We start from the raw sequence: 15,802 nt of genomic DNA, 5'->3' as shown, positions 1-15,802 counted from the left end.
GCTGAGGGAGCGCTGCACTTTCGGAGGTGCCTTCTTTTGGATGAAATGTTGAACCAATCTGCTCCCTCAGGTGGATGTAAAAGATCCCATGGCACTATTTCTAAGAAAAGCAGGCCCGTGTCCTGGCCAATATTTATCCCTTAATCAACATAACAAAAACCGATCATCTGGTCATTATCACATTGCTCTTTGTGGGAGCTTGCTGTGCACAAATTGGCTGCCGTGTTTCTCACATTACAACAGTGACTACACTTCAAAAAGTACTTCATTGGCTGTAAAGGGCCTTGAGACGTCCAGTGTCGTGAAAAGCACGATATAAATGCAAGTCTTTTATTTTTCTTACTTCATTGGAAGAACTCTCTCACCATTGACAGATCGCTTCTGTCATCTCTACTGTAGCTGCCATCTATTCCAACAACATGGGTGCCTTTTATACTGTCTCACCTTGGTCCTCAGAATTCAACCATGATCAGCCCCAACACCTGCAGCACCAACAACAAGACTAACTTTGTCTGTAATCAACTGATGCTGCACAGGACACAGAGCATCAGTACCCGACCACATTGCTGCCCGGGAGGCCAAGGATGGCCTATCCATGGCCAGATTTACTTCACTTGACACTGTACACCCCGATATCCACATGATACCGACCCCACACCCACACCATAAAGCATCCCTACAATGCCCAAGCCATTCCTTTCACACTCATGACCATTGCGGAGGGTACCGTTATCTCACCATTCTCTGAAAATCACTAAGCCACTTCCATAGGTACACACAAATCTGTCCAAGAATGGAAAATGTTGAAAATAAATGTTTCAGTGTTTGACACCACATTAACAGAAACCTTAAATGATCATTGCATCCAAAATCCCACCCTTGTGTGTTGTTAGTTGGTATGATTGGACTAGGATGAGGGTGAATGTGAGGGGTGGCTAGCGAGATGGGGATATGATAATGTAGATAGAGAGGGATGGGTGGGGGTGCAAGGTCAGTTGGGCTGAGTAAGGATGTGCAGGAATAGGGTAGGGAAGGCAGAGCGATGGGGATGTGATGAGTGGCACAGCAGGATGAGGTTGAGTGTGGCTTTGCAATAACGTTTCCTGATCTAACAAAATAATTGAAAGGTTTGCACCATTGCAACATGGTCCTCCTGATCACATCCCTGCTTGTGCCTTCCTCTGCAATGTGCAACCGGGCTGTGCTGATCTCCTGGAGCAGTCTCTTCCACTCATGGGAAGGTAAGAGGACCTCCTTGCATGGTGATTCCCTCCATAAGCATCTGGAGGATGTCACAGAAAGCCTTAGTGCAGCCCTGCACCTCTGTGCAGTGATTGTCAATGTCTGTAGCATCTCAATGCTGTAGAACACTGACAGCACAAACGTTAAAAGAAAGTTGGCCATGGTCCCTTTAAGGAAACCGGCTGATGATGCATCATCAAATTACGTCACCAGACCCTCTTCGTCCAATTGAACCGGCTGGGGAGCCTTAACAATCCCAATCAACGGAAGTTCATTTTCCAGAGCGGGATGGAGCCAGCAGTGGGGTCCGGGACCAGCCCCGACATCGCCCTCCCAGGACTCGCTGAGGTGAGGAACATCCCGGCCTGTGTGTGTGTGTGTGTGTGTGTGTGTGTGTGTGTCAGTGTTCTGTAATGGAGCTGCAGTGATCAGTAACACAGTGTAGCAGCAGCTATCGGTACTTGGGTCAGACGGAGCAGAACGTTGCCTGGGGCCTTTCATTACTTACACACCTGAAATGCTGAGGATTTTTGCGCTCCATCCTTAACTATTTCAGTTTCCTCTTTCATGTCATCCTCACTGTCAGTGTCGAATAGATCGTAGTCCCCACTGCAGATCACTGCACAGGACAGGAAACACAGGATGTAGTTTGCACAGTACACGACCAACGTCTAAATTTCAACCTAACAGCAGCAATAGCTAACACAGTTCTGATACACATTTCATAGAGGGGACTATTGCAGGCACGCATCACCGAGAATAACGATTAATCCTATCTGACTCTCCCAGGTCCCGTCTCATGTGATTTATAAAATGCCGGAGACTTCAGCATGGAAGGAGGCCATTCGGCCCATCGAACCTGTGCTGATGCTGGCTCCAAACTGGAGTCAACCACTGAAACAAGGCCGCAGATTGACTCTTCTGTTGGTCAGCCAGCCTCAATTCCTTACATTTAATAGCAGGGCCTATTATGATGGTTCGGTTATTCCATTGTTCAAGCCAAGAACAAGGACTTCCAGGTCCTCCACAGTCTCTGAATCAGGGACCAAGATCATACAGAGCAAACATCGTCCACTACGACCGATTGCACTGATAATTGGGTGATGCAGAGAGGATATTTCCACTCACAGGGGAAACTAAAACCAGGGACATAGTCTCAGAATAATGGGCTGTCCATTTAAAACTGAGATGAGGAGGAATTTCTTCTCTCAGAGGGTTGAAAATCTGTGGAATTCTCTGCTGCAAAGAGCTGTGGAGGCTGGGTCATTGAATGTATTTAAGGTGCAGCTAGATTTTTGAATAATAAGGGGGGTCAAGAGTTATGGGGAGCGGGCAGGGAAGTGCAGTTGAGGCCAAGATCAGATCAGCCATGATCTTATTGAATGGCGGAGCAGATTCGAGGAGCCAAATGGCCGACTCCTGCTCCTATTTCTTATGTTCTTATGTTCTGCACCCCGAGATCCTTGTATATACAGTTGGCCAAACAGGAAGTGCATGCTGTGGGGATACATTTGGTGTGAAAGTTTAGTATCCAGTTGGTGAGATTGAAGGATAGGCCTTTCCCCTCTAGAACATAAGAAACATAAGAATTAGGAACAGGAGTAGGCCATCTAGCCCCTCGAGCCTGCTCCGCCACTCAATAAGATCATGGCTGACCTAGCCGTGGACTCAGCTCCACTTACCCGCCCGCTCCCCGTAACCCTTAATTCCCTTATTGGTTAAAAATCTATCTATCTGTGACTTGAATACATTCAATGAGCTAGCCTCAACTGCTTCCTTGGGCAGAGAATTCCACAGATTCACAACCCTCTGGGAGAAGAAATTCCTTCTCAACTCGGTTTTAAATTGGCTCCCCCGTATTTTGAGGCTGTGTCCTCTAGTTCTAGTCTCCCCGACCAGTGGAAATAACCTCTCCGCCTCCATCCTCTCATTATTTTAAATGTTTCTATAAGATCACCCCTCATCCTTCTGAACTGCAACGAGTAAAGACCCAGTCTACTCAATCTATCATCATAAGGTAAACCCCTCATCTCCGGAATCAGCCTAGTGAATCGTCTCTGTACCCTCTCCAAAGCCAGTATATCCTTCCTTAAGTAAGGTGACCAAAACTGCATGCAGTACTCCAGGTGCGGCCTTACCAATACCCGATACAGTTGCAGCAGGACCTCCCTGCTTTTGTACTCCATCCCTCTCGCAATGAAGGCCAACATTCCATTCGCCTTCCTGATTACCTGCTGCACCTGCAAACTAACTTTTTGGGATTCATTCACAAGGACCCCCAGGTCCCTCTGCACCGTAGCATGTTGTAATTTCTCCCCATTCAAATAATATTCCCTTTTACTGTTTTTTTTCCCAAGGTGGATGACCTCACACTTTCCGACATTGTATTCCATCTGCCAAACCTTAGCCCATTCGCTGAACCTATCCAAATCTCTTTGCAGCCTCTCTGTGTCCTCTACACAACCCGCTTTCCCACTAATCTTTGTGTCATCTGCAAATTTTGTTACACTACACTCTGTCCCCTCTTCCAGGTCATCTATGTATATTGTAAACAGTTGTGGTCCCAGCACAGATCCCTGTGGCACACCACTAACCACCGATTTCCAACCCGAAAAGGACCCATTTATCCCGACTCTCTGCTTTCTGTTCGCCAGCCAATTCTCTATCCATGCTAATACATTTCCTCTGACTCCGCGTACCTCTATCTTCTGCAGTAACCTTTTGTGTGGCACCTTATCGAATGCCTTTTGGAAATCTAAATACACCACATCCATTGGTACACCTCTATCCACCATGCTCGTTATATCTTCAAAGAATTCCAGTAAATTAGTTAAACATAATTTCCCCTTCATGAATCCGTGCTGCGTCTGCTTGATTGCACTATTCCTATCTAGATGTCCCGCTATTTCTTCCTTAATTATAGTTTCAAGCATTTTCCCCACTACAGATGTTAAACTAACCGGCATATAGTTACCTGCCTTTTGTCTGCCCCCTTTTTTAAACAGAGGGGTTACATTAGCTGCTTTCCCCAATTCGCTGGTACCTCCCCAGCGTCCAGAGAATTTTGGTAGATTATAACGAATGCATCTGCTATAACTTCCGCCATCTCTTTTAATACCCTGGGATGCATTTCATCAGGACCAGGGGACTTGCCTACCTTGAGTCCCATTAGCCTGTCCAGCACTACCCCCCTAGTGATAGTGATTGTCTCAAGGTCCTCCTTTCCTACATTCCTGTGACCAGCAATTTTTGGCATGGTTTTTGTGTCTTCCACTGTGAAGACCGAAGCAAAATAATTGTTTAAAGTCTCAGCCATTTCCACATTTCCCATTATTAAATCCCCCTTCTCATCTTCTAAGGGACCAACATTTACTTTAGTCACTCTTTTCCGTTTTATATATCTGTAAAAGCTTTTACTATCTGATTTTATGTTTTGCGCAAGTTTACCTTCGGAATCTATCTTTCCTTTCTTTATTGCTTTTTTAGTCATTCTTTGCTGTTGTTTAAAATTTTCCCAATCTTCTAGTTCCCACTAACCTTGGCCACCTTATACGCATTGGTCTTTGATTTGATACTCTCCTTTATTTCCTTGGTTATCCACGGCTGGTTATCCCTTCTCTTACCACCCTTCTTTTTCACTGGAATATATTTTTGTTGCGCTATATGTAAGAGCTCCTTAAAAGTTCTCCACTGTTCCTCATTTGTGCCACCGTTTAGTCTGTGTTTCCAGTCTACTTTAGCCAACTCTGCCCTCATCCCACTGTAGTCCCCTTTGTTTAAGCATAGTACGCTTGTTTCTGACACAACTTCCTCACCCTCAATCTGTATTACAAATTCAACCATACTGTGATCACTCATTCCGAGAGGATCTTTTACTAGGAGATCGTTTATTTTTCCTGTCTCATTACACAGGACCAGATCTAAGATAGCTTGCTCCCTTGTAGGTTCTGTAACATACTGTTCTAAGAAACAATCCCGTATGCATTCTATGAATTCCTCCTCCAGGCTACCCCGTGCGATTTGAGTTGACCAATCGATATGTAGGTTAAAATCCCCCATAATTACTGCCGTTCCTTTTTCACATGCCTCCCTTATTTCCTTGATTATTGCCCGCCCCACTGTGAAGTTATTATTTGGGGGCCTATAAACTACGCCCACTAGTGACTTTTTCCCCTTACTATCTCTAATCTCCACCCACAAAGAACCAACAGAACCTACTTGTAGAATGCGTTACCCAGGGCTGCCACCACTTCTTCTTGTCACCTTCTGCTTTGTCTTTGTCATCACCTGGAGAATTAAAGTCCATAAACACATGGATCAACAATTTAATGCAGTCTGCAGTGTGGTTAGAGTCCCCACAACAATTGCTCGAGTTATACTGGCTGATCTCCGCTGGCATTAGTCTGGGATCCGGAGTATGGTAGCGCTGTTTAGCTGACCAAACCCACTGTCATGTATGTAACCAGCATACTACTGTAACCCTTATACAATTGTAACCCTCATGTAACCACGACATACTGTACATATTTACTTGAAATGCACATCTTGACCACAAGGGGTGTACTTTTGGGAGACACTCCTTTCCTGGAGATTCAGGTATATAAGGGGAGGTCCCTCGCAGGGCCAGTCTCCTTGGTCCAAGGAATAAAGGTGAAGGTCACAGAGTGACTGTGTCTGCAGTATGTACCTCGCGTGATTATGTTTAAGAGTTAAGGACTCAAAACCCACTACTTCCACCGCCTAGAAGGACAAGGGCAGCAGACGCCTGGGAACACCACCACCTCCACGTTCACCTCCAAGTCGCACGCCATCCCAACTTGGGACACGTATCGCCGTTCCTTCATTGTGGCTGGGTCAAAATCCTGGAACTCCCTCCCTAACTGGGAGCAGCCTCACGGGACTACAGCGGTTCAAGGCGGCGGCTCACCACCACCTTCTCAAGGGCAATTAGGGATGGGCAATAAATGCCGGCCACCCACATCCCAAGAATGAATATTTAAAAAGATGGAGCGGTGTGTAACCTGGCCTGTCCCTTTAAGGGTACTCCTCTGTAGGGAAGTTGTCTAAGTAGGGCACACCCTGAAGTCAGTGAGAGAGTAATAGATACTTGTGAATTCCCAGCTCCTGCTGTTGCAAAGGTCAGTAAATGACCGACTGTCCACCCGCTCTTTGTTCCCAATACCGTTGACACTTTGAAGTGTCATACGAGTGGGCTAGAGGCAAGGCTTTCATTTATTTGTTTGAACTGGTCATCAATGATCAATCAATCAATGCTTTCCCCATCAGATTCCTTGAGTAGATTTCCTCTCACGTAATTTTGGCTTTTTTAAAAAATCTGGACCACATCCAGGAGGTTGCTGATTGGCTCAAATTTCACAGCAATAATTTAAAAATCACTTGCATGACTATTGCTCCAAATTGCCCCATTCACAAAAAAGCAACCAATCAAATGCCTTGAAATAGTTTCTCCAAATTCCTTTGAGCAGCCCTATCGGTTCTACCCCCAATCCACAACAAATAAAGCTTATAACATAAACATTAAAAATGTAATAATTTAGGGAATAAACTCACAAATTCGGCCTCAATAACTCCCCCCACCCCATTCCACATGCTCCACAATGCACCGTCCCTTTATACTAGCTTAGGATTTCTGACCAATTTCTCAGTAGGCCTTACTGGGCCTATCTTAGAGTAGGAGCAGGTCCAGCATCGGCATTTAAATACTGACCATTCCCAGGTCCCTGTCCACAACGTGGGGTGCTCCAAGAAGCTGGCGAAGGAGGGGCTCCCAAAAACATCCATGAGGAACGAGTCTGAAAGAAGGTGAGCCCTCCCCTTTGTTTCGCAGGATGATCTTCGGGAAAGCCTGATGTCTAAGCGGAGTCCTCCTGTTCCCTGGCATCAGGCCCAGTTGGAGGACAGGCCTGCGTCAGGAGGGTAGCCTGGGCTGTGGTAATGCCCCAGGTCAGGAAACTAGGCTGCAGCCCTTCCCTCACAGATGGGGCACACCACTCTTGGTGACAGGAAGGCGGGAGTGGAAAATCGGCTCCCTCCAATTCCCGGCAACCATTAATCACACTTTCTGGAACTTGGAAGAGTGGTCATGGACTGGGATAAAGATCCTGGCCAGTATTGTTCTGTCACTTTCTGAATGTTCTATTATTTTTTTTTGCGTCTGGACCACATCTAGGAAGATGCCAAAGAATGATGATTGGCTCAAATTTCACAGCAATCATTTTTAAAATCACTTGCATGACTATTGCTCCAAAGCCTGATGTCTGACACATTTGGGAAATCCAGCACCACAGTTCACCAAATGTTCACCAAATGTGCAGTGCATGCACTCTCTCACTTAAGATGTCAGCCGTGGCTCACTGAAGCGTCTGAGTCAGAAGGTTGTGGGTTCAAGTCCACTCCAGGAACTTGTGCACAAAAATCTAGACTGACACTCTCGGAGGTGCCGTCTTTCAGATAAGATGTTAAAGCATTGTTGTTTGTGGCACCTTGCTGTGTGCAAAGTGGCTGCTGTGTTTCCTACAACTATTTTAAAGTAAACGTTAAATCAAACTTTCAATCAAGTGTCCTCTTGTTACAGAGGCACTAAAACCGACAAATAATCAAATTTACTTTTGAAAAACAATGGTCAAATTAAAATTTGGTTGCCGTGGGTGATGATGCACCCCAGTCCCTCCAGCGCCCACCTCTTGCCCTGCGAGTGTACCGGTGGACACTGCGTGCTCCATTTCCAGAGACATCCTGGCTCGGATGTAACCGCGGAAGAGAGGCAGGCAGTCGGGCTGAACGACCTCTTCGACCGCCCGCTGCCTGGACCGGCTGATGGCCATGCCCAGGAGCAGTCTGCGTTTCTTTCAACACTTCAAAAGTATTTAATTGGCTGTAATTTGGGACATCCTGAGGATGAGGCCTTACCTGGAATATTGTGTTCAGTTTTGGTCTCCTAATCTGAGGAAGGATGTTCTTGCTATTGAGGGAGTGCAGCGAAGGTTCACCAGACTGATTCCCGGGATGGCAGGACAGACATATGAGGAGAGACTGGATCTACTGGGCCTGTATTCACTGGAGTTTAGAAGGATGAGAGGGGATCTCATAGAAACATATAAAATTCTGATGGGACTGGACAGGTTAGATGCGGGAAGAATGTTCCCGATGTTGGGGAAGTCCAGAACCAGGGGTTACAGTCTAAGGATAAAGGGGTAAGCCATTTAGGACTGAGATGAGGAGAAACTTCTTCACTCAGAGTGTTGTTAACCTGTGGAATTCTCTACCGCAGAGAGTTGTTGATGCCGGTTCATTGGGTATATTCAAGAGGGAGTTAGATGTGGCCCTTACGGCTAAAGGGATCAAGGGGTATGGAGAGAAAGCAGGAAAGGGGTACTGAGAGAATGATCAGCCATGATCTTATTGAATGGTGGTGCAGGCTCGAAGGGCCAAATGGTCTACTCCTGCATCTATTTTCTATGTTTCTATGTAAGGCGCTATATAAATACAAATCTTTCATTGAACTGATGCAGAGAAATTAAGATGAGGTTACAAGGGTCAAGCCCAAGAGAACTCCAGGTCTGTGCAGGGGTACCGCTGGACTTTAACCAGCTGAGCCCAGCAGCAACACACCACCTGCTGTTTCTCCAGCAGAATCAGCCAGTCCCATTGGCTCAAGGGTTATATGGAGCCAAGTGGGGAGAATCCCAACCTCCAGCGACAGGCCTACTCCTCCAGACAAACCAGAGTAGTTTCTACCTCCCTGGAGGAGCCGGTGCCATCTGTACTCATTGATGGGGTCAACTGCTCACCTTGAAATACTTTTCATAAAATAAACAGGACTTAACCTGAATGCTCGTCTGGATGCTCCGGTTTTAACCCATTGATGGTGCGTGAGGTATCGCCAGGTTTCGGCACTGGTGTGTTTGATCGGCTGTACTTCTCCTGTTTAGCCCTGATCCTTTCCATGCTAATGTTGACGGGGGAGTGGGGAAAGAAAAATAAAGAAAAACATTTCAGAGAAAATAGGAAATAAAATTCCCTTTCCTTTTTCAGACTAATCTCTGAGTAACTCTTCCCCACCAGAGGCCCCATCAGTCTGAACCCCCGATCGCCCAGTTATATACAAGGGCCGTCTCCCATCTCCTTGTAGTTGCAGCAATATTATTGTAAGTGCCCAAATACTCCAGTCAATAACTGAGGGCAAAGAGGCACTTAGAAACAGCGCAACCTTTGTACATAGAATTACTTCAAATCTACAGCACAGAAACAGGCCATTCGGCTCAACGGGTCCGTGCCGGCGTTTATGCTCCACACAAGCCTTCTCCCACCCCTCTTCATCCCACCCTATCAGCATAACCGATTCTTTTCTCCCTCGTGTTTATCCAGATTCTCCCTAAATGCATCTGTGCTCCTCGCCTCAACCACTCCCTGTGGTAGCGAGTTCCATATTCTCATCACTCTCTGGGTAATGAAGTTTCTCTTGAATTTCCTATTGGATTTATTGGTGACTAGCTTATATTGATGGCCCCTAGTTCTGATCTCCCCCACAAGTGGAAACATCTTCTCTATGTCTGTCCTATTAAACCACTCCATCATTTTAAAAACCTCTATTAGGTCACCCCCTCAGAGCGTTCTCTTTTCTACAAGTATAGGCCCACAAACAGATATCAGACAGGACCAACAATCTTCATCAAACCATCAACTCCCCCACTGCGATACTGTCAGAATGAAATTAGTGTAACACGTCCCGGAGACCCAACCTTCCTGACACACTCCCAGAAACCCAACCCTCCCTACACACTTCCAGAAACCCAACCCTCCCTACACACTCCCAGCAACCCAACCTTCCCTACACACTCCCAGAAACCCAACCCTCCCTACACACTCCCAGAAACCCAACCCTCGCTACACACTCCCAGAAACCCAACCCTCCCTACACAGTCCCAGAAACCCAACCTTCCCTACACACTCCCAGGAACCCAACCCTCCCTACACACTTCCAGAAACCCAACCTTCCCTACACACTCCCAGAAACCCAACCTTCCCGACACACTCCCAGAAACCCAACCTTCCCTACACACTCCCAGAAACCCAACCTTCCCTACACACTCCCAGAAACCCAACCTTCCCTACACACTCCCAGAAACCCAACCTTCCCTACACACTCCCAGAAACCCAACCTTCCCTATACTCCCAGAAACACAACCTTCCCTATACTCCCAGAAACCCAACTCTCCCTACACACTCCCAGAAACCCAACCTTCCCTACACACTCCCAGAAACCCAACCTTCCCTACAGTCCCAGAAACCCAACCTTCCCTACACTCCTAGAAACCCAACCTTCCCTACACACTCCCAGAAACCCAACCTTCCCTACACTCCCAGAAACCCAACCTTCCCTACACTCCCAGAAACCCAACCCTCCCTACACACTCCCAGAAACCCAACCTTCCTGACACACTCCCAGAAACCCAACCTTCTCTACAGTCCCAGAAACCCAACCCTCCCTACACACTCCCAGAAACCCAACCCTCCCTACACACTCCCAGAAACCCAAACTTCCCTACACTCCCAGAAACCCAACCTTCTCTACACACTCCCAGAAACCCAACCTTCCTTCCACACCCAGAAACCCAACCTTCCCTACACACTCCCAGAAACCCAACCTTCCCTACACGCTCCCAGAAACCTAACCTTCTCTACACACTTCCAGAAACCCAACCTTCTCTATGCACTCCCAGGGGCCCAGCTTTTTTTGATTGTACAAACTGAGAGTGAATTTTTGAGTGAGGAACTAGAGTTTTAGTGCACTAACATTTCCCCTTGGTGTGAAGCAGCAGGCATTCTATATATTAAACTTACTTTTTCTTCAGCATCTCCACGGATATCCCCTCTTCCTTCAGCCTCGCTGTGACTCTCTTTTTAACTTTAGCTTCAAACAGTTCAGCTCCTCTGTGCAAACACAAGAATTGCATTTATATATCACCTGATCATCATGTCTCAGTGCTTCATTTTGTTATAGGGGGAAACATGACCTGTGCATAGGGAGGCTCCCCAATGACAAGGGGAATAACCAGTTATGCCACGTTTGATATTGTTGGTTGAGGAAGGAATGACTCGGACACTGGGAGAGTTTTCTGCTCTTCCTGAAAGAGCACTGTGGAATCCTAAATATCCATCGGGACAGTTTAGTATTGAATTAAGCTGTATTTTGCTTAGTCGATGGGACTCTTGTCTCGAGCACCTAATCCAGACTGACATTTCAGTGCAGTACCGAGCGAGTCCTGCACTGTCGGAGGTGCCAGCCTTTTAGTTAATCATTAACTATCTGGTCCGTTGGATATTTAAGATACCTTCGAGGAATGGTTGAGCCCAATCTTGACCCTACCCAATGTAGACCCTACACATAGACTTTCCAGCAAAGGCCAGATGAAGATGCTCAGGAGACCCAACCATGGCTGATTATCTCCATCCTACAGCAGAGTGCACCAATTGTGGGACACTGATTGTCATCCAACCCACTGATCAGCAAACTCAGCACCAAGCAGGAACTGAAGCCGAGACCCTCCGAATCTGTGTGGTTCAATAGCACACTGGAGAAAAGCACTGACCACACTCGACCAGGCCAACATCCCCAGCATCGAAGCACTGACCACACTCGACCAACTCCGTTGGGCGGGCCACATCGTCCGCATGCCCGACACATGATTCCCAAAGCAAGCGCTCTAATCGGATCTCCTACACAGCAAGCGAGCCCAAGGTGAGCAGAGGATCCTCAAAGCTTCCCTGATAAAGTGCAACATCCCCACCGACACCTGGGAGTCCCTGGCCAAAGACCGCCCTAAGTGGAGGAAGTGCATCTGGGAAGGCGCTGAGCACCTCGAGTCTTGTTGCCAAGTGCATGCAGAAAGCAAGCGCAGACAGCAGAAGGAGCGTGCGGCAAACCAGTCCCACCCACCCTTTCCCTCAACAACTGTCTGTCCCACCTGTGACAGAGACTGTAATTCCCGTATTGGACTGTTCACCAAAGAACTCACTTTTAGAGTGGAAGCAAGTCTTCCTCGATTTCGAGGGACTGCCTATGATGATGATGGGTGAGAAAGTCCACCACTTGTGAACCTGAAAGGCGCGATCCCAATGTTGCAGGCAGCCTTGCGGGATGCCATGGTGGAGTAGGTTAGCGGGAGTCTCTGCTGATGGGCCCTGAGCGCCAGAGGTCCATTCTCACCTGGCCGCCAGCAATTTTGAAGCCTTCAGATCTGCCACCACATACAGGAAGTAGTAACTCAGGAAGACCCTCCTCTGGGCGAGCAGGAAGAGGAAGCAGATGCTGTCCCAGAAAATGCCCGCCTGCTTATTCGGGACCTCACAGACTTCATGCAGGCTGTCCGTATTTGCTGAAAACACAGACGGAAGCTGGGTAAAACTTTATTAGGAACCTGAGCGCAACAGTTGCATGCTGGCCAGCAGCCTTTTCAAACATAGAAACATAGAAAATAGGAGCAGTAGTAGGCTATTCGGCCCTTCAAGTTAGGCGGTTGGAGACAGAAGGTCATGTGATGACCCACCAGGAATATGCCCAGAGTTGGCCAATCTAGGTTCATCGGTCACCCGCCACTGCCTCATCAGTTGGTCATTTCCCATGAGTGCATCTTGACAGCGGAAGCTGGCAGGCTATTTAACCAGATGGGCATCACAAACCTGCACTGTCCATTACGGAACAGTGATGAGGATCAGGGCCCAGGGTTGATTCCCTCCCTGGACGAGAGAGGTTGAATTGCAGCCTCCTGTTCACCAACGGAGGAACATGGCACATGTTAAATTAATTTAAAAAAAACACACAATTCCTTGATTGACTGATCCCCAACTCACTTAGCACTTTATGCCTTCAGCCACCTAATATGTCGATAATGTACAGCAAGTCCAGGAATCAAACACAAACACAGACACAGGGCAAAGCAACCAATTCATAGTTTTACATCATTTATGTCTCCAAAGGGGTTATAAATATCTTGCTGCCTTGGACTCAACAAGGATTGCTTCGACATCTGTCCATCATAGTGGATATTATCCAATCACTGTGACCTATGAGTCAGTTGACAAAGATTCATGCCGTCACAGGACAATCTAATACATTCAATTACTTTATTGTTCTCCACTCCTCGCCCGAAGGCCCCAGCACTTGTTGGGCTCCAGTTCCCCAAATCCTAGCCAGCCTCCAGTACCTCACACAGGGGGCCATTGTTCATATGCGGGCCTGGAACATCGTGGCCCCCACCTGCGAGAGAACACCTCCGCAGGGCGGGCTATAACAGCGCTGGAGTGGCGTATCACTACAACTTCCAGCACGAGCCGTTCCAAGTGTGCGACGGCGTCAAGGTGGATGACTGAGTGACGTCATCAAAACCAAAGTTGCCGTTTGGAGCGTGGGCAGGAACATCAGTGGGGTCCAGGTACAGCTGAGGAGCGGGAAGATGTGGCGGATGGTCAGCGAGCGATCGTAGCGGAAGTGCAGCGAATGTTTTGTGGTGGAGGAGTGACGAGAGATCGTGGTGGAGGAGTGATGAAAAATCATGGCAAAGGTGTGGCGAATGTTTTTGTGGTGGAGGAGCGGCAAAACATCGTGGCGGAGGTATGGCGAATGAGGGTACAGGACTCAGAGGAGCCGAGGGCTCAGGGACAGCACGGGCCAGCCCACACTGCGATATATGTGCGCACTGGGTCCGTGCAGCAGAGTCTCCAGTCGTCCTGGTTAACCCTTGCCATTGGATAAAGACCTAGCTCTGTCAAGCCCGTGTGGTGGCTGGTGTGCAATGGTCACCACACGTTAAAAAAATCCATGCACAGGCATCTTCCACCCCCTCAATTGGAGTTCAGGACTGGAACATCAGGTCCTTCATTGAAACATCTGTAAACTCATGTGGAAGCAAGTCATCCTCGTTCGAGGGACCACCTATGATGATGATGTAAGGCCAGTGAATTTGACCATGGCCATCACAGTTGAGTCCAATCCTGCCCATCTCTGATATCCACATGCCTGGACTTACTAATGGAGGTTGCTGGATAGCGATCAAGAGCAGGAAACTTAGCTCATTTACCTCAGGTGCTGAGGCCTATTGTATAACTTCTTCCGCTGCCCCGTCTGTTGGCTAACTCAGTACAGACGAAGGATCTATCCCAAGACCTCCAGGTTCTGTATAGGTCGGTACCACACTAAATCTGTGTTTATATATTGAGCCATCAACGTAAACCTTAATTACTTGACTTGTTAGCATCCCCATAACCGACTGGGACCAAGTGCAGTCACCCCCAAGAACATAAGAATTAGGAGCAGGAGTAGGCCATTCGGTCCTTCGCGCCTGCTTTGCCATTCAATAAGATCAATAAGATCTATCTCAACTCCACTGTCCCCATATCCCTTGATTCCCTTAATATCCCAAAAACTTTCGATCTCTGTCTAGAATATACTCAAAGACTGAGCCGCCACAGCCCTCTGGGGCAGAGAATTCCAAAGATTCACCACCCTCTGAGTGAAGAAGTTTCGCCTCATCTCAGTCCCAAATGGCAGACCCTTTATCCTGAGACTGTGACCCCTGGTTCTAGACTCCCCAGCCCGGGGGAAACATCCTCCCTGCATCTACCCTGTCAAGCCCTGCACTGAGAAGTGCAACCAACAACTTGTATTTATATAGTGCCTTCGACGTAGTAAAATGTCCCAAGGCACTTCACAGGAGTGTTATCAAAGAAAATTTGACCCCTGAACCACATAAGGAGAATTTAGGAGAGGTGAAAAAAAAGATTGGTCAAAGAGATAGGTTTTAAGGAGCATCTTAGAAGCTGAAGAGAGCAGTAGAGGTGGAGAGATTTAGGGAGGGAATTGCAGAGCATAGGACTGAAGGCACGGCCACCAATGGTAGAACGAATGAAATCGGGGGTGTGCAAGAGGCCAGAATTCGAGGAATGCAGAAATCTCCGAGGTTTATAGGGCTGGAGGAGGTTACAGAGATAGGGAGGGGTGATGCCATGGAGGAATTTAAAAAAAAAGGAGAATTATTAACTGGAGGCGTTGCCGGACCGGGAGCCAATGTAGGTCAGCGAGCACAGAGGTGATGGGTGTGACTTAGGATACGGCAGCAGAGGTTTGGATGAACTCGAGTTTATGGAGGGTAGAAGATGGGAGTTTGACCCCATGTGTGGTGGAATAGTCTACTCTAGAGGTAACAAAAGCATGGATTAGGGTTTCAGCAGCAGAGGAGTTGAGGCAAGGGCGGAGACGGGAAAGGTTACACAGCCTTGGTAATAGAAGGTCAGAAGTTCAGCTTGGGGTCAAGTAGAACAGCAAGGTTGCGAACAGTCTGGTTCAGCGTCAGACAGTGAGTGGGATAGAGTCGATGGCTAGGGAACAGAGTTTGTGACGGGGACCGTAGACAATGGCTTCAGGTTTCCCAATATTTAATTGGAGGAAATTTCTGCTCATCCAGTACTGGATGTCGGACACGCAGCATGACATATCAGACAGTGGAGGGCTCCTAACATCCTGCATCCTTACACTGGGAAT

The 15,802-nt window shown here is 47.6% G+C and overlaps 1 protein-coding gene across 1 annotated transcript in view; it reads right to left on the bottom strand.

The window, feature by feature from the left end:
- Positions 1–15,802, bottom strand: part of LOC139276865 (piezo-type mechanosensitive ion channel component 2) — a 585,431-nt gene that overhangs the window by 111,252 nt on the left and 458,377 nt on the right. Inside the window, exons 25-29 of the mRNA XM_070894861.1 lie at positions 12,473–12,641; positions 11,107–11,196; positions 9,090–9,211; positions 5,461–5,529; positions 1,755–1,861 (exon numbers count right to left, since the gene is read on the bottom strand). Of these exons, the coding sequence (XP_070750962.1) occupies positions 1,755–1,861; positions 5,461–5,529; positions 9,090–9,211; positions 11,107–11,196; positions 12,473–12,641 (557 nt within the window). The remainder of the gene's footprint in view (positions 1–1,754; positions 1,862–5,460; positions 5,530–9,089; positions 9,212–11,106; positions 11,197–12,472; positions 12,642–15,802) is intronic.

This window comes from Pristiophorus japonicus, chromosome 12 (genome assembly GCF_044704955.1).
Source record: "Pristiophorus japonicus isolate sPriJap1 chromosome 12, sPriJap1.hap1, whole genome shotgun sequence".
In the NCBI taxonomy this organism is placed as follows: Eukaryota; Metazoa; Chordata; class Chondrichthyes; family Pristiophoridae; genus Pristiophorus; species Pristiophorus japonicus.
The sequence above is the reverse complement of the archived record's forward strand: the minus strand, read 5'-3'. Positions and strand labels throughout refer to the sequence as shown.